Genomic DNA, 25,841 nt, shown 5'->3' with positions numbered 1-25,841 from the left:
CACTCTGAGGACTTTCTCGGAGGTACAGTACCAGCTAAGTTTCAGAAGGAAATCGAAAGGGAGATGTATGCTCCTCAAAAGTAAGGACTTTGTATGTCCAATTCTAGGTGCTGTATCCCTGTACCAAGAATAGTACAGTACCTGATTTAATGGACCCTTGGCACATAGCTGAAATGAATGAATCTGAACTCTCTGAGCTTTCAAATTAAATCTAGTCCTTTACTGTTGAAGCTTTGGTTAAAGATTGTGTTTCCTTTATTACCTTATTAAGAAAAAAAGTCAAATTAAATTTGTCTTCTATATATTTTCTTTGGTGTTCTCCAAACTGTGTGCTCAAAATCTTTGAATATCAGGAAATAGGAGGAAAGATGTTCAGGGAGACATCTGTTACAGGACAAGAGGAAACCCCAATTCCATAATGCTTATTTTTGAGGATGACAGAGAGAGAGGAAAACAGCTCCGATCAAATCATTCAGCTGTGAGGTTTCACCCATGCCCCGCTTCCCTTTCCCAATTGAGTTAGTCTCAATCCAAACCCCACTGATGGGTGATCTGTGATAAGAGTACTGTATTCTTCTATTGCCAAAATAAGAGCTGACAGAAGAGATTCTGAATTTCATATATGGCTTACCTATTTTTAATTATAATTCTTTTAGGTTTGAATGGTATCCATGTACAACTTAAAGATTGGCTGGGGAACAACTGGAAATGGGTTATTTGAATCATGTAACATGATGACAGTATAACGGCCTCTAATTTAGAATAAGGTAGAGAGAAGAATCCATTCTACATCTAATTTTATAGTTAAGTGGCCTACAACTTTTAAAAATGAAGGTTTCTATAAATCAATTATACTTATAATAAGAGAAAGCTTAGCCACACCACTAGATAAGCATTTGCTTCACAGAAGACAGGCCTGACTGCTACTTCTGAAAATATCCCACTACAGAATACCAAAGGTGACTGACTGGTCAGTCCCCATCCCCACAGCAAGTCCCAGCTGACCTTTCCTCCAGTCTCTAATTTCACCTTGTCACTTCTTTGCCTTGTTACATGTGCAGCTGCACACAGTTCTTCAGGGGTCAAGTCTGTCTTGCATGCCACTCTTACTCCAAACTTGAAACTGCCTAGTCCTTTCTTTTTTTTTGCAGTATGCGGGCCTCTCACTGTTGTGGCCTCTCCCATTGCGGAGCACAGGCTCCAGACGCGCAGGCTCAGGGGCCATGGCTCACAGGCCCAGCCTCTCCGCGGCATGTGGGATCCTCCTGGACCGGGGCACAAACCCATGTCCCCTGCATTGGCAGGTGGACTCTCAACCACTGCGCCACCAGGGAAGCCCTGCCTAGTCCTTTCTTGAACCCAGACTAAACAATCCACTTCTGCTGGCAAGATGCAGACTACATCCAGTGCTTCAGTTCAGTACCTGGCTTCTCCTTCAATGTGGGCCGGCAGGAAACAAACACGAAGTGACTACGCCAACCGCAGAGAAAGAAACACACACCTGTCTGGAGTGCTAAGGAACAGGGTGTTGTTAGACACTACGCCTGGGTTAGGAGTGTTCGTGGTGGTGCTTGGCAAGAGGTGGGCCCTGCTGTAATCCGGACTTGTTAGGCAATTGTTTATGCTGCCACAAATCAGTAAAGCAGTCCCTTAAGCAGGAATTTTCTCACTATATAATATTTCTTATGTCTGTTTTAAGTCTTCTTTATTCTGAAGGGATTAAGAACTACTATCAAGTTAAAAGTAAAGCATTCCATGGGACTACACCAAACTAAAAAGCTTTGGCACAGACAAGGAAGCTATCAACAAACCAAAAGGCAGCATTCTGGATAGGAGAACATATTTGCAAATGACATATCCGATAAGGGGTTCATATCCAAAATATACAAGGAACTAATATACCTCAACATCAAAAAACCAAACAACCTGATTAAAAAACGTGCAGAGGACCTGAATAGACATTTTCCAAAGAGGAAATACAGATGGCCAACAGACACATAAAAAAGATGCTCAACAGTACTAATCATCAGGGAAATGCAAATTAAAACCACAGTGATATATCACCCCACACCTGTCAGAATGGCTATCATCAAAAAGACAACAAATAACAACTGTTGGCAAGAATGTGCAGAAAAGGGAACCCTGTGCAATGCTGGTAGGATTGTAAATTGGTGTAGCCATTATAGAAAGCAGTATGGAGGTTCTTCAAAAAATTAAAAATAGAACTACCATATTATCTAGCAATTTCACTTCTGGATATTTATCCAAAGAAAACAAAAACACTAATTCAAAAAGATACATGTAATTCCCTGGTGGTCCACTGGTTAGGACTCTGCACTTTCACTGTCAAGGGCCCGGGTTCGGTCCCTGGTCAGGGAACTAAGGTCCCACAAGCCATATGGTTGCGGCCAAGAAAAGAAAAATTTTTTTCAAAAAGATACACACACACCGATGTTCACTGTAGCATTATTTATAATAGCCAAGATATGGAAGCAACCTAAGTGTTCATTGATGAATGGATAAAGAAGATGTGGTGCATATATACAATATTACTCAGCCATTAAAAAAAAGAAAGCTTGCCATTTGTGACAACATGGATGGATCTAGAGGGCATTATGCTAAGTGAAATCAGAGAAAGGCAAATACCGTACGATCTCACTTATATGTGGAATCTAAAAAACAAAACAAACAAAATAAAATGCAAACAGTCAACAATTGCTCAAATGAAATTTAAAAAGCATGACTTAGCTACATTAAACAGCAGAGTAAAACAAAGTATTGAACAAAGTCAAAATATTGAACCATAGCTTTCCAGTGAGTTCAGAGACTTGTTCTAGTTCCTACAAGAAACAAGATACATATGCAAAATGCCTAGAACTGCATTTAGCACACAGTGTGCACTCAAAAAAGGGCCACCTGGTATAGCTATACTAGGAAGTGTCATTCACAGACCACAATGTTAAGGTAAAAGCAATAATAATGTAAGACTCAATTAGTTGCATGAAACTACCTTTTTATGGTTTACTTGCCAAAGATACTCTTGACTCAGCTTCTCACAACGTACTATTCCGAACAGAATAGATCAACAGAAGGGCTACTTTTTAGAAAAAATTTAAAACAAAACAGCCCAGGCGGTAATTGTGTGTGGAGACTCAGTGAACTGGGTTTAGGCGGAATTCATGACTCCAAATACTTATTGTGATCATGGCTAAGCCATCTGAGGTCTGTCTGGGTTTCATTTTCCTTCAACAGCATCTGTCTTCTTTCCCACAAATGGAAGAAGTGTCAGGTAGGACTTGACTGACTATAGGGTAAAATCATAGCACCAAATATTTGAGAAACAAAATAACATCTAAGGAACTAACAACACTCTCCACTGCTGAGGTACATACAATCTAGAGTAAATTAGTAACACCAGTATACTCTTAGTCAAAGATCTTAAGGCACTTGGAGACTTCAGGGTAGACCAATTTCTTAATTAGCTATGTGACTGGGTCATCATTCTTCCTTCAAAGTTACAATAAAGTATTTTTATGATAGGACAGTATGCTGTCATTGATTCTATCAGTTACCACACTCCTCCCTAGCAGAAGGTAAGATGCTTGAAGTCTATCAAGCATTTTAAGGACAATATGGGGAAAAATTCCCACTTCCTTGAAAGATCCTGTTTGTATGGGAGAATCTTACATAAACATATCTAGAAAACATGACTAGGAATCAGATCAGTCTACAACGACATGCATTTTTACTTTTGTAATCAATGCAAAGAATTTAGCAACTTTCATATTTATAGGGAATATGCAATCTGGTCACACCCATTTCAAAGATTCATTCTTAATACAGATGAAAGCTAACTTTCTTATAACGTGACCATATAATCCTCCAAGCTGGGCACTTTTGAAAGTGAAAGGAGATGCTGTTAATAATTGCAACGGTTAACAGGTATTAATCAGAAAATAGGGGGGTGTGTAGTCATATAAATTCACTATAAAAATAAATTGACAATTAAAATGTTACATTTTATGACATTTTTTAACACCATAAACACATACACACAAATAAATTAGCCAGTAATCTTTCCTATAAAACAAAAATCTATATTTTCCCCTTAAAGTAAGGGAGATTCACTTAATATTTGGAGTCTTGGAAAGTCAGTATCCAAATTCAATAGGATGTTTTCTTTTAGGTTAAGAATTTGTCAAGTACCACAGGAAGCCTTCATACATGAACTCTTGAGAGTTAGACATGCGAGCAGAAGCAAGAAGAACTAAAATCCTGCAGCCTGTGGAACAAAAACCACATTCACAGAGAGATAAACAAGATGAAAAGGCAGAGGGCTATATTCCAGATGAAGGAACAATATAAAACCCCAGAGAAACAACTAAATGAAATGGAGATAGGCAATCTTCCAGAAAAAGAATTCAGAATAACGATAGTGAAGATGATCCAGGACCTTGGAAAAAGAATGGAGGCAAAGATCGAGAAGATGCAAGGAATGTTTAACAAAGATCTAGAAGAATTAAAGAACAAACAGAGATGAACAATACAATAACTGAAATGAAAAAACACTAGAAGGAATCAATAGTAGAATAACTGAGGCAGAAGAATGGATAAGTGACCTGGAAGACAGAACAGTGGAATTCACTGCTGCGGAACAGACTAAAGAAAAAAGAATGAAAAGAAATGAAGACAGCCTAAGAGACCTCTGGGACAACATTAAATGCAACAACATTCGCATTATAGGGGTCCCAGAAAGAGAAGAGAGAGAGAAAGGACCCAAGAAAATATTTGAAGAGATTATACTAGAAAAATTCCCTAACATGGGAAAGGAAATAGCAACCTAAGTCGAGGAAGCGCAGCGAGTCCCATACAGGATAAACCCAAGGAGAAACACGCCGAGACACATAGTAATCGAATTGGCAAAAATTAAAGACAAAGAAAAATTACTGAAAGCAGCAAGGGAAAAACAACAAATAACATACAACAGAACTCCCATAAGGTTAACAGCTGATTTCTCAGCAGAAACTCTACAAGCCAGAAGGGAGTGGCATGATACACTTAAAGTGATGAAAGGGACGAACCTACAACCAAGATTACTCTACCGGCAAGGATCTCATTCAGATTCGATGGAGAAATCAAAAGCTTTACAGACAAGCAAAGCTAAGAGAATTCGGCACCACCAAACCAGCTCTACAACAAATGCTAAAGGAACTTCTCTAAGTGGGAAACACAAGAGAAGAAAAGGACCTACAAAAACAAACCCAAAACAATTAAGAAAATGGTCATAGGAACATACATATCGATGATTACCTTAAATATGAATGGATTAAATCCTCCAACCAAAAGACACAGGCTTGCTGAATGGATGCAAAAACAAGACCCATATATATGCTGTCTACAAGAGACCCACTTCAGACCTAGGGACACATACAGACTGAAAGTGAGGGGATGGAAAAAAATATTCCATGCAAAAGGAAATCAAAAGAAAGCTGGAGGGCTTCCCTGGTGGCGTAGTGGTTGAGAGTCCGCCTGCCGATGCAGGGGACACGGCTTCGTGTCCCGGTCCGGGAAGATCCCACATGCCGCGGAGAGGCTGGGCCCATGAGCCATGGCCGCTGAGCCTGCGCGTCCGGAACCTGTGCTCCGCAATGGGAGAAGCCAGAACAGTGAGAGGCCCGCGTACTGCAAAAAAGCAAAACAACAACAACAACAACAACAAGAACAACAACAACAAAAAGAAAGCTGGAGTAGCAATACTCATATCAGATAAAATAGATTTTAAAATAAAGAATGTTACAAGAGACAAGGAAGGACACTACATAATGATCAAGGGATCAATCCAAGAAGATATAACAATTATAAATATATATGCACCCAACATAGGTGCACCTCAATACATAAGGCAACTGCTAACAGCTGTAAAAGAGGAAATTGACAGTAACACAATAATAGTGGGGGACTTTAACACCTCACTTACACCAAGGGACAGATCATCCAAAATGAAAATAAATAAGGAAACAGAAGCTTTAAATGACACAATAGACCAGATATATTTAACTGATATTTATAGGACATTCCATCCAAAAACAGCAGATTACACTTTCTTCTCAAGTGTGCACGGAACATTCTCCAGGATAGATCACATCTTGGGTCACAAATCAAGCCTCAGTAAATTTAAGAAAATTGAAATCATATCAAGCATCTTTTCTGACCACAATGCTATGAGATTAGAAATCAATTACAGGGAAAAAAACGTAAAATACACAAACACATGGAGGCTAAACAATACATTACTAAGTAACCAAGAGATCACTGAAATCAAAGAGGAAATCAAAAAATACCTAGAGACAAATGACAATGAAAACACGATGATCCAAAACCTATGGGATGTAGCAAAAGCAGTTCTAAGAAGGAAGTTTACAGCTATACAAGCCTACCTCAAGAAACAAGAAATATCTCAAATAAATGTAAGACCGGACACTAGAAAACTCTTAGAGGAAAATATAGGAAGAACACTCTTTGACATAAATCACAGCAAGATCTTTTTTGATCCACCTCCTAGAGTAACGGAAATAAAAACAAAAATAAACAAATGGGACCTAATGAAACTTAAAAGCTTTTGTACAGCAAAGGAAACCATAAACAAGACGAAAAGACAACCCTCAGAATGGGAGAATATATTTGCAAATGAATCATCGGACTAAGGATTAATCTCCAAAATATATAAACAGCTCATGCAGCTCAATATTAAAAAAACAAACAACCCAATCCAAAAATGGGCAGAAGACCTAAATAGACATTTCTCCAAAGAAGACATACAGATGGCCAAGAAACACATGAAAAGCTGCTCAACATCACTAAGTATTAGAGAAATGCAAATCAAAACTCCAATGAGGTATCATCTCACACCAGTTAGAATGGGTATCATCAGAAAATCTACAAACAACAAATGCTGGAGAGGGTGTGGAGAAAAGGAAACCCTCTTGCACTGTTGGTGGGAATGTAATTTGATACAGCCACTATGGAGAACAGTATGGCAGTTCCTTAAAGAACTAAAAATAGAATTACCATATGACCCAGCAATCCACCTACTGGGCTTATACCCAGAGAAAACCATAATTCAAAAAGACACATTCACCCCAATGTTCATTGCAGCACTGTTTACAATAGCCAAGTCATGGAAGCAACTTAAATGCCCATCGACAGACAAATGGATAAAGAGGATGTGGTACATATATACAATGGAATATTACTCAGCCATAAAAAGGAACGAAACTGGGTCACTTGTAGAGACGTGGATGGATCTAGAGAGTGTCATACAGAGTGAAGTAAGTCAGAAAGAGAAAAACAAATATCGTATATTAACGCATATAGGTGGAACCTAGAAAAATGGTACAGATGAACCGGTTTGCAGGGCAGAAATAGAGACACAGATGTAGAGAACAAACGTATGGACACCAAGGGGGGAAAGCGGTGGTGGTGGTAGTCAGCTGAATTGGGAGATTGGGATTGACATGTATACACTAATGTGTATACAATTGATGACTAATAAGAAAAATAAATAAATAAAAAATAAACATTAAAAAAAGTTAGACATGCAAGAAAAGAGGACAGATGCTAGTATTCTTATTCCAGTGAGCATATACATCTACAATAAATTTTAAAAGGGCTGAAATCTCACTAAATTAACAGAAATGATGGGAGAAATAACATACACTATTTCTTCTGATCTTTGGGAAAGTGACTTATGCTTAATTCTTAGAGCTGTGACATAGAATAGTTGGATCTAATTCTTCAGTACACACTGCAAGAGAATTCTATTAGTGGAGATTGGCCTTTAGAGGACCCCTAAAACAAAAGATGACAACTAATGTATGATGTGATCCTAAAATCTAGTCCAGTCTATTTCAGGCACATGAAGAAATTCTTCCATGTGAGGCATGGAAGTTAGTACAGGGAATCTTAGCAACATCAAAGAATTTGATGAATCTTAACAACAGTACCACCAGGGGGTACTATAGGCCAAAAGGGAACAAAGTTGTTCTCCTCCCCAGGATGGCTGAGCTGAGACTACAAACCACTCTTATGTCTTCCTATGAACAAACCGCAATCCTCACTCCACTTCATTTGCTTCCCCAGCTATTCGCTTGTGCCTAGTGGTATATTCTGACTTTTCTGCCAATTTTTTTTTGCCTGAATGTCTGCCATCCTCCCTGGCCACCAGCCCTACCATTTCTGTTGCCTGTCTCCCTCCCATTCACCTCCCTTCTCCTCTCCTTCAGGCATCTGCCAGCCTCACACCTTTCTCTACACATACTTCCTACTCTTTGTACAATTTACCTCTTCCAGCATAAACACCACTGCTTTAAATCAATTATCCCCCAAGTAAAAACATTTTCTAGGGGCTTCCGTGGTGGCGCAGTGGTTGAGAGTCCACCTGCCAATGCAGGGGACATGGGTTCGTGCCCTGGTCCGGGAGGATCCCACATGCCACGGAGCGGCTGGGCCCGTGAGCCATGGCCACTGAGCCTGCACGTCCAGAGCCTGTGTTCCACAATGGGAGAGGCCACAACAGTGAGAGGCCCGCGTACCGCAAAAAAAAAAACCCCAAAAAACATTTTCTATATAGCCTATTTATAGTGATAGGGATAGGAGTTATAATTTAAGGTCGCTTCTATTTCATTAATCTCTGAAAGTTAATTTAGTTCTGTACATCCAAATTAAAAAAAAAAAAAGACCTTCAGAAGAAAAGTTAAATGAAGCCTGAGGATAAATGCCTGCTTATTTCTCAGTAATCCCTGTAAACACATTTCTGGTCAAAGCTGTGTTTTAATTCTTTTCTTTATTCTATACTCCACATCCATGCATATCTCCTTTGTTATCTTCACTTCCACGTATTTGCCCTAAACTATTGCTTTCTAGGCCAATGTCAAATCCCTTCATCTTTAAATCTCATTGGTTAAATTGTTTTGCAGCTTTAATGAGATAATTCACATACCATACAATTCACCCATTTAACGTATACAATGGCTTTTAGCATGTTCAGAGTTGTACAACCATCGCCACAGTCAACTTTAGAACATTTTCGCCACCCCAGTAAGAAACCCTGCACATATTAGCAGTCACTCTTCAATCCACCCTCTTCCCCTCCACACCAGTCCTAGGAAACAAATCATCTATTTTCTGTCTATATAGATTTGCCTATTCTGGAGACTTTATACAAATATAATCCTACAATACGTGATCCTTTGTGACTGGCTTCTTTCTTTCTTTCTTTCTTTTTTTTAAACAGGGCAGACTTTTCTTTTCTTTTTTTAATAAATTAATTTACTTATTTATTTTTGGCTGCGTTGCATCCTCTTTGCTGTACGCAGGGCTTCCTCTAGTCGTGGCGAGCGGGGGCTACTCTTTGTTACGGTATGCGGGCTTCTCATTGTGGTGGTTTCTCTTGTTATGGAGCACAGGCTCTGGGCATGCCGGCTTCAACAGTTGTGGCTCACGGGCTCAGTAGTTGTGGCTCGCAGGCCCTAGAGCACAGGCTCAGCAGTTGTGGCACACGGGCTTAGGTGCTCCACAGCATGTGGGATCTTTCTGGACCAGGGATCGAACCTGTGTCCCCTGCACTGGCAGGCAGATTCTTAACCACTGCGCCACCAGGGAAGTCCTGGCTTCTTTCATGTAATCATGATTTCAAGGTTCATCCATGTTATAGCACGTGTCAGTACTTCATTTTTTTTTAATGCAGAATAATATTTAATTGTATGGACATACTGCATTTAACTTATCTAATCACTTGTTGATGGGCATTTGGGTTGCTTCCACACTGTGGCTGTGGCTGTTATGAGTAATACTGCTTTGAAGGTTTGTGTACAAGTTTTTGTGTGGACATATGTTTTCACTTCTCTTAGGTATTGTTATGAGTTGAACTGCATTCCCCCCAAAAAGATATGCTGAAGTTAACCTCCAGTACCCCAGAACGTGACCTTTCTTGGAAATAGGTCTTTAGAGAGGTAATCAAGTTAAAATGAGGTCCTTGGGGTAGGCCCTAGTCCAATATTATTGGTGTCCTTATAAATAGGAAAGTTTGGACAAGAAGGAGAGACACACAGGGAGAACACCAAGTGAAGATGGAGGGTTGCACTGATGCATCTACAAACCAAGAAACGTTACAGATTTCTGGACTTCCCTTGCAGTCCAGTGGTTAAGGACGGTCCAGTGGTTCTACTGCAGGGGGCACAGGTTCAATCACCAGTCAGGGAATTAAGATCCCACATGCTGCACAGCGTGGCCATTAAAAAAAAAAAAAAAAAAGATTTCTAGCAAACACCAGAAACTACAAGAGGCAAGAAAGGATTCTCTCCTAGTGTCGTTAGAGAGAGCAGGACCCTGTCAATACTTTGATTTAGGACTTCCAGCTCCCAGAACTGTGAGACAATTATCTGTTTTTCTAAGCCACCCAGTTTTGGGTACTTTGTTACGGTAGCACTAGGAAATGAATACAGGTATGTACCTAGGAGTGGACCTGCTGGATCATATGGTACCTCTATGTGTCACCGTCAAGGAACTGCCAGGTTGTTTTCCCAAGCAGCTATACCATTTGATTGTTTTTCAATAAACTATTAATGGTTTCAAAACCTCCCTCAAATATAGACAGTCAGCTTTTCTATGTGTTACCTTGCCCTCGACAGGTAGTTTTCCCTGCATCCCTACAATGGTGGCAGTCTTCTTCACCACCATTTGTTAAACCTTCCTATTTCTTTCAAAAATAACAGTAACAAGTGGTTAAGTTACCAACCCACTAATGGAAGGGGGTATCTAGAATATGCTATGGTCGGGGCTGCAGAATAATCTTAGTGCTCTAAACCTGAAGATGGGTAAATGGTACTAACCAGCAGGAAACTGTCTTTAAAAGGAGGATTTCCTAGCTGAGATGGGGAAGAAAAGAGGATCCTGAAGGAGATGATGGCCTTTTCTTGAGGGAAGGGAATCTGGCCACAAAGAGATCTAAGTCCCATCTCTGGAAAAAAGGAATTGGCATGGAGACAGAGAATACATCTTCTGGCAGAAACTTTGAAATTCTGAATTTTAGTTTGTTGTTGTCCTAAGAGGAGCTTCAACTCTTCTTCAAACAATAAAGTACTATAATAAATCCAGTAATGATGAAGTTATATATAGATATTTAATCAAATACATGACTATTCTGAACAAGGAAGAATAATACCATTTATATAGTTGAGTAAATAAGGTATATACACATACACAAACAGATCAAGTGCCATGTCTGGCCAATGATGTTTTAAATAGCCGATAAAGCCTGTAGATTTTAGATCTCTGCACAATGAATGGAGGTCAGGTATATGAGTAATGACTTGGCTCTTGGCCATGTTATAAAAACTAGGGGGAAAAAAACACATGCTAAAAGGTTTACATTAAAATCCTATAAAGATCAGTTCATTTTGTTAACAATAACCTATTTTCACTTATTTCATGTGCAAGGTCAACTTTTTCATTTTTCACACCCACATATAGAAAAGTAAAGCAGAATGAAAAGGGAATGTTGGAGAAATGCATTCTAATGCCAGTGGGCTGACTGCTGACAGTGACGATAGACAGGAAAACACCAGACAGAGCGGATCACTCAAAATGCACAACCGTCCGGATTATTTAGTGAAGGGAGAGAGGGGAGGGAGAAACCCCCTGAAGGTGTCACTGTGCAATCACTGGTGCCCAAAACTGGTGAGCTCAAGTCCTCAGAGGAGTTTATTTAGTTCATGTTACTTAAGAGGAAGGTAACAACACAGTACTTTCTAGAACATAACATCAAGGAGTTAAAATAAAATTAAGGCTACTAATTATCTCCAATAAGCCATCTTTTTATTTTCCTTCTCCTGAACTTTCTCCCAGTCGATGACTAAGCCTGGTCTGGAACAAAGAGAAGACTGGAACAAAACAATTATTCAGGAAACCTAGGTCTGAAAACACAGCAATGATTGTTTAAAGTTGGAAGAACGGGAGCAAAACTGAAGTCTATATGATTTCACTTAACTTGAAAGACTCAAAAGAAAAAAAAACTTAACTTGCATACCATTTCTACAAAAATTTCTTCCCTCCCTAGCCTCCTCTTACCTTGTTACAACAAAAGCCACAGAATCTTTTAGATCAGTGGTTCTCAAGCACTTGGAGAAGCCCAAGCATCATTATCAGCACCACCTGAAAATTCCTTAGAAACGCAAATTACTGGGCCACACCCCAGGCCTACAGACTGAGAAACTCCAAGGGTGCGGCCAGAAACCAGTGGTGGTCCCAGCGCTCCCTCCCACCAGGTGATTCTGATGCTTGCTGACGTTAGAGAATCACTGCTTCAGATAACAGGAATGTAAAAGGCCCAGGATTTTTGACTGATAGAACAAAAGGATCCTGAAAAGACTGAAAGGACAAAAGGTAATAGGGAAGGAAAGTCTATTACGTAAACTGTGCATTATTAGCTTAGAAACCAGTTCCTTTCTAGATTAAGGCCCAGTAGCAACCTTCAGTAAGTAGTAGCATAAAGATGGTACCTTCCAGATGTTTCAGGAGTGCCCGGCTGCTATTTCCATGAGCAGATATCAGAATGGTTTTACCACTTAATACTTCAGGAGCAATCCTTTCATTCCAATAAGGAAGGAGTCTCTCCAGAACATCCTTTAAGCTCTCGGATCGTGGCAGCTGATCCAAAGGAGTGTCGCACACTTTATATCTCCGGTCGTTGTAGATTTCGTGGTAGTAAGGATGGGACTCCTCTATGGGCGGTGGGGTCACACTGTAGCTCCTTCTCCACAGCCTCACTTGTTCCTCGCCGTGATTCAAAGCCATTTGCTCCCTGTTGAGACCGATCAAGGCTCCATAGTGACGCTCATTGAGACGCCAGGAGCTTTCCACGGGAACCCACTCCTGCCCCAGCTCTTCCAGGATCAGCCAGGCTGTGTGGATGGACCGGTTCAGGACGGATGTGAACACAAGATCAAACTCAAAGTTTAGCGCTTTGAGTTGCTTCCCACAGTTCCGAGCTTCTTCCATTCCTTCACTGTTAAGTTTCTGATCCACCCAGCTACAAAAACGGTTCTCTTTATTCCAAGCACCCTCTCCATGTCTTAACATAATCAGTTTGTACTTGGACATACTGATGGCTGAGCTTCTCTAGTGCTTTCCAATGGGCCAGTGTTCAGTGACAGCAATACATCTAGAAAGAGAAGAAACAAAAAGTATAAGTTATATTCTTCATTCAACTAACTACCTGGGGGTGGAAGCACAACTTTTCAACAGCCAGTTTCTAAAACACACTGGAATGATTCCTTGAACAGTTTTGACATCAGACATTCGGCAACTCATACATACTGTGGCACATACAGGCAGAGTCTACAGATAATTACAGGGAACCTAGTTAGTTGACAAATTTTCTGATGGCTGGGTAGTAAGTTAATTGTATGACATAAAACAACAGAACACTTCATTCTATTGGCATGCTACATTTCCACCAGATAAAAAGGCAGTTTCTGCTTACAGAAGACAGGATTTAATAGAATGAGTTTTAGGTGTCTAAAAGGATGACTCGTAGTTGGGAACTCCCAGGTCTGAGAAGCTGACTCGAGACTGAAGGCACCCTTCTCATTTTGTTTCCCCCTCTGGTGGAGAAATAATTTACCAGTCTCGTCTTATTATTGAAGTTATTAAACATGTTAATTCAATAAACCACCACATTCATCTGGTATGTAAATCATTGATTGGTGGCAACTAGCTCTTCAATGCCACAGGCTACATCACATACAAGAAAATCTAAGGTTCAACATTTAAACATTAAAATGATTTAAATCAACATTAACACCCAATATGGTACTCACCTAAATAATCTTTCACCTGCCTCAAGATAGAGTTTTTGGCAGGAATAAATTGGATGCAAAACAAGCTATCAAATTAAGCAGCTGAGAGATGCTGCCTGTAGAAACAGATTACCAGAAGCAGGTCTGTAGGAGTGAGAGGAAGCACACTGATAAGGAGGCCCCCCTCTCCTTCTCCCAACCCTTCAGCTGTCCTACACATGCCAGCCACATCTCAGCAGGCGAAGACTCTAGTAAAGAGGGACAGGCAACCCTAAAGTGTTTCTGAACTTCCTAAGTGAAGCTGCCGGCCCAAAGATCTGCTGGGCCCACTCTGTCCCCTGGAGAATCTTCGGGCTGGCTGCATCAGCCTGCCTCGCTCTCCTTGCAGTGGACAGATCTACACTGACAAACCCTGCTCAGTTTACTTGCCCAGCGCTTTCCACCTCCAGCCCAGCACTTTCCACACTGGAGAGTACAGATTATATGAACATCAGGGCCTGGGCTTCTGCCATTCTTGGCAACTTCCATTAACTGGAGATTTTCTGTCCCACTTAAACTGTGATTCACCCACAGTTATATAACAGTCAATGACAAAGTTAATTGGAATCTAGATCTAATTTCTTCCTTCCTTTAGTAATTCCTAGAGATTCTCAAGGGGGAAAAATGTCTTTAAAACAAAGCTTCCAATTTCAGTGGAGGGCCAACAGAGGACCCAAGGGAGGAAGCAGATTGAGGTGATTTGCAAGTGGCTGAAAGGCTACAATGGTTAGGTTTATGACTTCCCTTTCTCATCAGGTATCAATAAAATTTGACGCTTTATTTAGTGCATGTGAAGTGGGGAAGCATCAGGTCACTGGAAGAAGCTGGGCTAAGGACTCAGGTGAAGGTACCTTGCAGAGCTAAGACTTTCCAGAGGGAAAGCAATGTCTCTATTCTCAGCCCAGATGGGCATCGGGTGGCAGAACAGAGAATGGGATGAAAGAACTGGGCAGTGTTTGTCTAGGGGATTACCAGTGCCCGGAAGAGGAATAATCATGAAACTAATGAAGCTCAAGTTTCAGGGCCCCTCACTTGAACAAACTCCTTCTAAGGCACTGGGAGAGACCAAATAATGAATTCACATCGTTGAGAGAGAGAGAGAGAGAGAGAGAGAGAGAGAGAGAGAGAGAGAGAGAGAGAGGGAGAGTGTGTGTGTGTGTGTGTGTGTGTGTGTGTTTAATCAGCAAGACACTTCTGTATTGCTTTTTTTTTTTAAAGGGCCCACCCCAATCCACTAAGTACTAGAAGTTTCAGGCCCATCAAAAACTGGATCCATGCCCACGCAACATTTACTGTTTTGTTTTCGGTGGTGGTGAGAAGGGGGATGGAGAAAAGAGAAGTTATCAATTGTTCTCTACCTCAGCCCTTACTGTGTCTTGTCAAACAAGAAGCTCCTTAGGCTGATGAAGCTACTTTCCCTTCAAATGAAGAAGGTGTGATAAACAAATATTATAGGCAGAGGCACTTCTCCATCATCTTTTGATTAAAAACTATATGGAGGCAACAAAAAAAATGTAGCAATAGTATCATGAACACTGAGGCAACTATCACCAAGCTCTGCAGTATTTTAATGTGCTCTATTTGCTTACTTAAAGAAATAAAACAATTTCTGTTTCTTCCCCTCAAAATATATATATTGGAGCAGAGAAATAGTGCTACAGCCACAAGGACTCTACAAATAAATACACACCTGCGCTTTACTCCGGTGGACAGACGGCGAATACAGGATAAGGTACCAAACTGGAACATCTACCTCAGGTCAACAGAAAGTCCCTTCCCTCTCTCCTCCTTGCTATCAACTGATCTTTGCCATTTAATTAACTACTGAATATTCACAAAGGAGCTGTTGAGGTTTATAGTTTGCATTCTTTACAATTTAATCATTGTGGGATGTCAAGTGTCAACAAACATAACACTGTAGTCAGTTTCATTTAAAGTTTCAGGCTGATCTGTGAGGAGCAGTGCTGTGGGGCTGCAAGGTGGTAGGAAAAGTGCTGAACTGCAGGGAACACGCGCTTTTCTGATGGAAGCAACTCGTGTGCATGGACAAAGCATTTGTATAATCTGGTCTCGCTGAGCTAAGGGTACCATTCTAGAACTTTTCTGGAGAACAAGGAGAAGCCAGGGCTGCTGAAAACAAAGACTGGAGAGAATGCAAGACTCAGACCAGACAGAACCTGTGGATTCTGTTTTGTTTTTAGGGTAAATGTCTTTTTTTTTAATGTGATCATTTCAGTTCTTAGAAGCTCAAATGAAAAATGAAGGGAGTAGCTGCTACTTAGCTCCAGCCCATTTCTCTGTGAGACTGAGGAACTGGGGTCCTCAATCTTCCAATTCTCAAAAGAACTGGAAATGTGAATTTTATGTGATATCTAATACAAATACTAGCAACTAATTTGAATACATTTAAAAAATGTGAGCTAAACAAGACATTTCTGAGGGTAGATTGAGTCTGCTAGTGTGTGACTGTGACTTAAAGAGAAACCTCCTCCAGGCCACAGGTGAATGAGGACCACCCCCCCCAGCCCCGCCTTCCTGCCCCCTGGAGCTGGTCAGACCCCAAGCCTCCAGGCTCTAACCCCAGCCTTCCTCTGTGGTTGTCCAGCACACTCTTTCAAAGGACAGACCCTCTAATCCCCACGTGTGCCAGGCTTCCTTGTCCCTGACCCTCTCTTCACCAAAACTTCGCCAGTGCCCTGCAGAGTCCCAGCTCTGTAATCAAACTCCTACTCAACTTTGGACTCTTCTGGAATGTTTGTTTCCTCTAGCTCTCAACTTTAACCAAGCTGAAAATGAACTGAACACCAAACTATTCCCAGGTGTCTGCTTCTCTCTTCAGCAGGGGTGTTCGTGCCTCGTATCCTGGGGCAGGGGCTGCTGACGAGCAGGGTCCCGCTCCCTCCCTCTCAATAGTACTTCCTGTCCAAATGCCTCCATCCCCACCATCTTTTGGGCAGGTGGGGGGAGCTTTGATTCTGAGCCTTGCAATATTCAGCTGTAGCTCTCTTGCCCTCATGTATTAGCTACAAACTTCCTGAAAACTGAGTACCCTATTTAAAACCCTCAGATTACTTCCTGTTGATCTTAGGACAAAGCTCAAAATCCTTAATGTGACCTGCAAGACTTTGGTTTTCTTTTATTTCCTTGAACATGCCATGTTCTTTCTGGCCTCGGGACCTCTGCACACACTGTCTCCTACACAGAACCCTCACCCAACACCCCCTCCCCTCTACCCCCACTTCAGTCCCTCCCTGCTTTGGGGGCCTGCTAGTTAGCCTTTCGATCAGCTGTGTCCAATCAAAATGTAACGCAAGCCACATATAATTGGCTTTTTTAAATTTGTAATTTAAAATTTTCTAAAAGCCGTACTAAGCAGCAAAAATAGGTGAAATTTTAATAATACATTTTATTTAACCCTTTAGGTTCAAAAGATTATCATTCTAACATATGACCTATATAAAATTCTCAATGAGGTATTTTACTTTCTTTTTTCTTAGTAAGTCTTTGAAACCTGATGTGTATTTTATACTTAAAGCACATCTCCATTTGGACTGACCACATTTCAAGGGCTCCATAGCCACACGTGACCAGTGGCTACTGTATTGACTGGTGTAGCTTTAGTGCTTAGCTTAAATGTTATTTCCTCTAGGCTAGTCGTCCTCAAACTTTAATGTGCATCAGAATCACCAAGAGGACTGGTTCAAACAGGCTGCTGGGCCCCACTTCCAGAGCCTGAATGAGTAGGTCTGGGGCAGGCCTGAGAATCTGTATTTCTAACAAGCTTCCAGGTGATGCTGAGGCGGCTGGTCTGAGGACAATGTTTTTAAAGCCTCTGCAGACTTCTCTGCCCTTCTTTCCCACCCACTGGGAAGTGGTGAGGTGCCTCCACAGCCCCCTGCTTTAGGACACTAGGTACCGTTGTGATGGGTCACTTGTGACAGATCACTTGTTCCACATCTGTGTGCCCTGTTAGACTGCAAGCCGCATCAGGGTTGGTCTGACTCACTGTCCCGTCTCTAGAACCCAGCATGACACCTGACACATACTAGGTACTTAGTAGGTGTGTTGACTGAATCAAAGGTAGGCAAAAAGGATTAGCTTGTGCCAATAAGGCTAAGGCCTGACATTTTTAGTGGTAACTACCAAACCAAAAATAGTCAGGCCCGAGACTTTAGGAAGCTTTAACTCAAGAATTCCAATGTATTTGATGGCAAAGGCAGCGCCAAGAATAATCATCCATTATATTTTTCTTTTGTTACAGTTTAGTATAACAACTAGACAACTAAACATGAAAGGCCATAATAATCTCCACAGAGAAAAGAGAGACACTGGTTGACTTGTCCAAAAACACAGAGCCACTAAATGGAATTGGAACTGCGATCCAGGTCTGTGCCTCTGACACCCGCACTCTTTCTGCCTCACCACGGAAGATTTGTGAGTCTGGGTGTGAGCATCTAGGCTCACTAGGCTTCCCTTCACAGGAGAATCTCCAGTCACAGCTTGTCTCCCCAACCCAGGCAGACATTTCATGAAATGCACACAAACAAGGTGAGTATAAAGGAGGGCTCGGCGTATGACTGCCTGAAGAACCTCAAATCACAAGGTCAAGTCAGGCAATAGTCACCCCCAACTTATAATAAGGTGCCAGGCTAAGAATTAAAAACTATCCTTTCTAAAAATCAAGCTTTGTTTTTTTGTGTTGCTTTTGGTAAAGCTCACCACGCTGGAGTTGGTTCTTAAGGGTCCTCATTTATCCGTTGGCACGGGTTACTGGCACTTGAATTAAGCACTAATTTTAGTCAATGATTTACCTCATACCCCCAAAGGGCCACACGGGTCACTGAATTACCATACCCCAGGGTTCCTTCCTTTTTAAAGTATGGTGTGGCTCAAAGAGAAAAATTTAGTAAACAAACGTATCTTTTACATGACGCTGCATCTCATCTTCCTGCCGCTTCCTCTTGGCTGTTTTTCTCTTCCTCTGGCCATTACTTTTTTAGTCCTCTGACACCTAACTTATACCTTGCCCACTCTACTGAAATGCTCTCTCAAAAGACTGCTGATTGGTTACTTCTTACTAAGTGAAGACCATCTTCACTCAGGACTTACAGGGCTTTGACCCCTCTGAAGCTGACTATTTCTATCAAGGGAAGAAAAAATCTTCCAAGATTTTGGTGCTGCATTTCTCCCAGCTCTTCAATTGTTATGTCCCAGTGTTGAATCTATATTTTCTTTTTTTTTAATTTATTTATTTTTTATACAGCAGGTCTTTCTTTTTTCCAATAAATTTATTTATTTATTTTTGGCTGCATTGGGTCTTCGTTGCTGCACATGGGCTTTTCTCTAGTTGGGGCGAGCTGGGGCTACTCTTTGTTGTGGTGCGCAGGCTTCTCATTGCGATGGCTTCTCCTGTTGTGGAACACGGGCTCTAGGTGCACGGGCCTCAGTAGTTGTGGCTCACGGGCTCCAGGGCGCAGGCTCAGTAGTGGTGGTGCACAGGCCTAGGTTGCTCCGCGGCATGTGGGATCTTCCCAGACCAGGGCTCAAACCCATGTCTCCTGCATTGGCAGGTGGATTCCCAACCACTGCGCCATCAGGGAAGCCCCAGCAGGCTCTTATTAGTTGTCTATTTTATACATATTAGTGTATATATGTCAATCCCAATCTCCCAGTTCATCCCACCACCAACAACAACTACACCCCCGCCCTACCACTTTCCCCAGTTGGTGTCCATATGTTTGTTCTCTACATCTGTGTCTCTATTTCTGCCTTGCAAACCAGTTCATCTGTACCTTTTTCTAGATTCCACATATATGCGTTAATATACGATGTTTTTTTTTCTCTTTCTTACTGAATCTGTATTTTCTGCCCCTCAGCAACAGTACTATGACGATGAAGACAGCATATGACACCATAGCCGCTACCTTTCTCAGAGTGCTCACCGTGTGCTTGGGACTATTTAAATCCTCAACCACCATTCTGCAGAGAAGTTACTATGATTACTCCTGTTTTACAGATGCAGAAACCTAAGAGGTGAGGTCAACTTGCCCAAGATGACAAAGACTGTAACTGGCAGAGCTGGATTTCAATCTCAGGCAGGCTGGACCCCAAAGCCTATACATATGCCTTGACCCGCTCTGCTCCACCGCCATATTGGCACCCAAGGCTCCGTCCTCAGCCCTTGGAAACCCAACTTTTCTCACTACTTAAATTACGTTAAAACGGATGATTTATACATTGACATTCCCAAATACTCATCAGTCTACCAAGTTTGGTCAATTAACTCATTCTTCAAACGTGTTACAAACTCCATTTGAACATGGCATAATGCTAGGCCTGTGAGGAATACAGAATCCAACATGAATGATGTCTCCAAGTGACTAATGGGGGAAAGGATATGTGTGTGTATCACTAAAGCAGAAATTAACCCACATCATGAGAAAGCAGTTCATGTATATGGGAGATGGAAAAGGAGAGTTTTTTTTTTTTTTTTTGCTGTACGCGGGCCTCTCACTGTTGTGGCCTCTCCCGTTGCGGAGCACAGGCTCCGGACGCGCAGGCTCAGCTGCTCCGCGGCATGTGGGATCTTCCCGGACCAGGGCACGAACCTGTGTCCCCTGCATCAGCAGGCAGACTTTCAACCACTGCGCCACCAGGGAAGCCCCAAGGAGAGATTTTTTACTTGAATAATGCTTCACGGACATGGCACTATTTAAGCTGAATTTGAAAAGATGTTTAAGATTCAGATTTATAGAAAAAAGAAAAAGAATTCCAGGATGTTTAAGATTCAGATTTATAGAAAAAAGAAAAGGAATTCCAGCCTAAGGGAACAGTGAGTAGAGGGCAAGGGAATAGGTGTTTATGGAGAAATGGTGAGCCATTCAAACTGGTTTGCCTAGAACAGTCTTGCTTTAGGCCTGTTTTCCCAACATACTTATTATAGGGCCCCTTTCACACTTGAAGGTCCCATCTGGAAAATTATATGAGCATCTTAAACTAAGTATAGGGTATAACAAGGAAGTAGGAGGAGACTAGTCTAGAAAGATAAGACTGAATAGTGGCCCCAAAAAGGGCCTTGTGCCAAAGAATGCAGGTTCTTCTGTAAGTATTGGGACATCGTTAAAGGGTTAATAATGTGTATTTTAGGAGGATCAGGCAGCACCTACAAGTAAGAGAGATGGGAAAACCAGGGATGTGAATACTTGTGAGGTTTTGCAACCATTCTGGTAACATTTAATGAAGACCTGGACAAGCATAATGGCTCTTGAAAAGGGGTAAAGGCGATGATGTGAAAGACACTCCAGCTTAGCTCAGGTGGGGGCAACTTTCTCTGTAAAAGGCCAAAGAGTAAATTTTTTAGGCTTTGTGGGCTATGTGGTCTCTGTTACAATTACTCAATTCTGCTGAAAGCAGCCATAAACAATGCATGTATGAATAAATAAGGCTGTGTTCCAATAAACATATTGGAACTTTTTTGTCTTTTACATATGGACAAAGAAATTAGAATCTCATAATTTTCATGCACATGAAATATTGTTATACTTTGATTTATTTCAACCATTAAAAACCATTCATAGTTTGTGGACTGTACAAAAACAGGTAGTGGGTCAGAAGGCCTTAGTTTGCCAAACCCTGGCCTAGCTGGGATTATTCAGATCTACTAATCACATCAGCATTTTGAACCTTTAAGTATCCTGTCATGGGATAATCCCAACGTTATTAAATCACCTGCTTTCATTCTTAGCCAGAACTGCAAGTGCCTTGAATAATGGAATCCCATTCATAACTGTTTTTATCCCTCACAGAAGATAGTACTGAGCACATTTAAATCAGTCTGAGTAGTTTATTTTGCTTCATCGAATTTAATAATGGGTTCAAGATAGAAGAGGGAAAAAATTATTCATCTTGTTAACCAACTTCAAAAATATAATCTGTCATTTTGACATGCATTACTTTTATTAGACATCTTTATAAATGCTTCACACTTCAGGTGAATGTATACCTGCTCAGGAATGGGTGCTATGGAATTGCCTTGGCAAAAAAGAAACAAATAGGCGATTTGAAGAAAACACAATTTGCAGGTGACTCATATTTTCAAAGACCTTTTGAAATATATATACGTATATGCATTTGTTCCCACCTAAATTGGCGACAGGGTAAAAAATATCCTTTCCATAAATGTCACCGTAAAGTCGAGTTATGTTTCAAGATTAGCATCCTTTTGGCAAGGTAGGGATGGAGAGGGTGGGTAGGTAGGTAGGAGACTGGTACATATCAGGCCATTGCGTTTACTGAGGTTACTTCTACAATACTTCCAGAATCTCTAGGTAGTATCAACAAATGTAGCTAAAAATCTTGCTGCTGCCTCCTACACCTGCTCCTCATTAAACCATATAATTTTACGTACCTCTCCCTCACCCACCATAACTGAGTCTCGTCCTCTCTCCCAAACCAATGCTCCTAGGACAGTGCTTCCTCCTTTCCTCAGGTGTTTGAAAAATAATAATGTCTAATACTCTAGTATGGCAACTCATGAACAGGTGGGGAAAATTATAGGATAAAGTCCAGTCTAAACACTTAGTTTGTTTACTGTTTCCAAAATTGAGTAAGAAATGTGATCAATGATATAATGTTGAAGTAATATAAAATAAGGCATGCAGAGCCAGAGTTGCTTTGAGCCAAAGCTTACCCTTAAATATTAAATATTCAAATCCTACCCTAGACCACTTGGATGTTTTCCCTGGTCCAAATCCTCACTACATACCTTTGAACATCTCTTAACCTCCGCTGCATTAGGGATCTAACTCTATAAAGATAGGCTGGCTAGATGTGAGGATAGGAAAAAGAGAGGTTAACCGTGTCTCTGATAGATTAAAAAGGAACAGTGGAAATGAAATCTGGAGCTCATTTCCTTAGGGTCTTAAAATATGCCTTACCCAAGCCCAGCTCATTACGAAAAGTTCAAACATGACTATATCCCAAAGTACCTATTGTTCCATAATCTATTACTTTTCCTAAAGCTTTATGGGAACTGTTCCATTTGTGTTTGCATTATAAGAACAACTCTTTACCAGGAGCAAACGCTATTACTTACAGGTGTTTTCCAGACACTATTACCCTGTCATTCTCCAACTTTATACCTATTAACCACTTGTTACAAAGGTAACAAACCATAGCAGGTAGACCCCTCTTCACAGGAAAGGGACACACATGTGTAATGACATATGTGTGTGCCTGGGGCATGTGGCCTGTTCCAGCCTGCGTGGCATCACCCATGTGCACAACACCCACTCATGACACCTCCTTCCTATCTAATTACTATTCTCAAGGGGCTATGAAGAAGACTAAATGAGATTATGGTGGAGTGGTCTACCAAAGAGTGTGAGGTATTCTGGGTTGAATGGAGCAGACTTTGACTAACACATGAACACTGACACAGACCTCAGGCCCTTGAGAGTGATCCTGACTTGCTGATGGTATGAGCAGAAGTAAAAGCTGGGAAAAAAGCAAAATGCGGGTGGCAGTAAGGAGAAAAGGTTAAATTAGACAGTGAAGTAGGAATGCAATCAAATGTTGTGTTTCTGGAAAGAGGCGTTGCCAGTAAGATACAGTCCTAGAAGCATACCAAATACTAAGCAATATTCTACAATCCAAATGCTTTAGTGAAGTGGCTAACATTTATTTTACATTTTATAAACTATATTTTATCCATATTTGTGGCCAAGTTTCAGTTAAAGAGTTTTGTTATTAAGTGATACTTTTAGTCCTATTTCCCCATATAAATATCCCTTCACACCAGATTTCATTCCAAGGATGTTCAAGTGACCTAACAGTTCAGACACTGGCGTGTCCTCTGTGCTCTAGGCACCAGACACACAAAGATGAGGGCATGGCTGAATTTAGATGTCATTACTTAAAATGAAACATGCCACTTAATTTCAACCAACCATAGGAGGCAAAAGAGGAAGAGAGACTGAAAGATCTACCCGGACACCAACAGTGGTTGCCTCTGAGTGATGGAATAAAGGATGACATTTTCTGCCACATTATACTTCTGTACAATGTTCATTCTGGACAGCAGCCAAATTTTCTACAATGATCCACTTGGTTTGGTTTAAATATGGACACAAAAGAACAGGTACTACTGTTGTAGCTGGGAACTTTTATTTGCTAACAGACTGGTTAGGAATTTACTGCAATGAGATTTTGCTGATGTACTTGTGTTAGAAAACGTCTAAGGATCCTTAGTTTAAAACAGACTTTGAACACAGGCATGGACCTTGGAAATAATCCAATGCGACATCCACTTTTTAAAGATGCGAAAATTAAGAGACAGAGAACTGAATGATTTAAGATCACACAAATAGCTTCAAGACTAAAACCCAGGTGTCTTGACTGCCAACTCAGAGCTCCTTCCACGACACCATTTGTTTGAATTATGCTTCTCTCAACCCCACCACAATTGAGTAGCATCTGTGGTGTGTGAGGTGCTACAGGAACACAAAGATGGATCAAACCTAGTCCCCTGGCCTCAGCGAAGACAGTTTTAAAATAAAAGACAAAATGACATGTGTTCTGCTTTCATTATAGAAAACCCTAATAGCTACTGGTGAAAGATAGCATTTGATTTTTTTCCCCAGAAGTGTGCATTCAGTCAGTTAACATTCTGGTACCACTCACAAGCTATAAAGCCTCCATAATTTGGAAGGGAGGTGGTAGGGGAATGAGAGTTACAATAAGTTAACTAACAACCAATTATCCTTAAAACGTTAACTGTGAACTTCACTTCCATTACACATTTCTGTTGTCCTTCTCCAGTAATACGGCCCCCATCCCTTCGAAAGGAGAAGAAATACACTTATTTTTTCATTTGTAGTGGTTCGAAGAACCTGTGATTTAGCTCCAGACTAGAACCCTCCATAAACCATTGCAGATATTCACCTTTCTCCTTTCATGACGTTCAAGTTTTTTCTGTCTACTGAGACTTTTAGGGCCAGGTCTGCCATGGCCCTCAATATAGTGGCACAGCCCTGAAAACACACCGAGCTCCCTCCCAGTGGGAGCCCTACTATTTACGGGGCTCTGTCACCCCGTGCCTCAGACGTCCAGGGGAGTTGAGTTCATCACTCCCTTCAATTCCTGTTTATTCTTGCCGTCAAGGTACCTCTACCAAGCGGAATCCTCCTTTCGGCTGTCAGACCAGAGAGTCTTATTCTGACAAAGGGACAGCTGAGCGGGACCTGGGGGATAAGTGAGGGTCGGAGCTTGAGGGGTGGACGCGCGAGTGCCAGACTCCCATCAAAGACTGAACCCGGGGAGGAAAGGAACTGGCCCTCCCGCACGCCAAAATAAACCACCACATCATTGAGAAATGGAAACGTTCGCAACAGCAATATTAAAACCACTCACCTGCAAAAAGGCCACCAGCAGCAGCCGCTCCTCGGAACCGCCAAGCCGCCAATACCTCCCAAGACTCATCACTGCTGCCGGCATCGACTCTCTTTTCTAGCCCCGGAGCCACAAGGGGCAGGTCCTATGGCTCTGACTATTGGAGGGTCAAGCTGTCACTCATTCACAGCCCCACCCTACTCCCAGGAACAGGTCGAGGTCTTTTCCGTTTTTCAAATCCCCGGCGTAGAAAGTAAGGCTCTGAATGGCTTGCTGAGGAGACGAGCACACTTTCGGACCAGTGAGGAGCTAGCTTTGACGCTAGTGGGCGGGCTTCTGCCTAGGGAAGTAGAAAAACAAAGCCGGGAGCGTCGCCACGGCAATTGGAAAACTTCAGGAGCTCTTAAGCGGTCTAGGTGTTAGAAAGTGATTGGCGTCGTGAAGGAAATACCTGCCAACGTAGAGAAGGGTCGACGGAATCTTGGAAGTGATGAGGTGATGCCTTCCTTTACTCTTGGGAAACTGCAGCCGGCGGATGAAGGTGGGCACTCCTCGCGG

General features: G+C 41.6%; 1 protein-coding gene across 1 annotated transcript in view; it reads right to left on the bottom strand.

The window, feature by feature from the left end:
* BPGM (bisphosphoglycerate mutase) overlaps positions 1-25,623 on the bottom strand; it is a 32,644-nt gene extending 7,021 nt beyond the window's left edge. Inside the window, exons 1-2 of the mRNA XM_004329215.4 lie at positions 25,305-25,623; positions 12,558-13,219 (exon numbers count right to left, since the gene is read on the bottom strand). Of these exons, the coding sequence (XP_004329263.1) occupies positions 12,558-13,158 (601 nt within the window). The 5' untranslated portion in view covers positions 13,159-13,219; positions 25,305-25,623. The remainder of the gene's footprint in view (positions 1-12,557; positions 13,220-25,304) is intronic.
* Between the last annotated feature and the right edge of the window lie 218 nt (positions 25,624-25,841).

This window comes from Tursiops truncatus, chromosome 9, assembly GCF_011762595.2.
Source record: "Tursiops truncatus isolate mTurTru1 chromosome 9, mTurTru1.mat.Y, whole genome shotgun sequence".
Lineage (NCBI taxonomy): Eukaryota > Metazoa > Chordata > Mammalia > Artiodactyla > Delphinidae > Tursiops > Tursiops truncatus.
The sequence above is the reverse complement of the archived record's forward strand: the minus strand, read 5'-3'. Positions and strand labels throughout refer to the sequence as shown.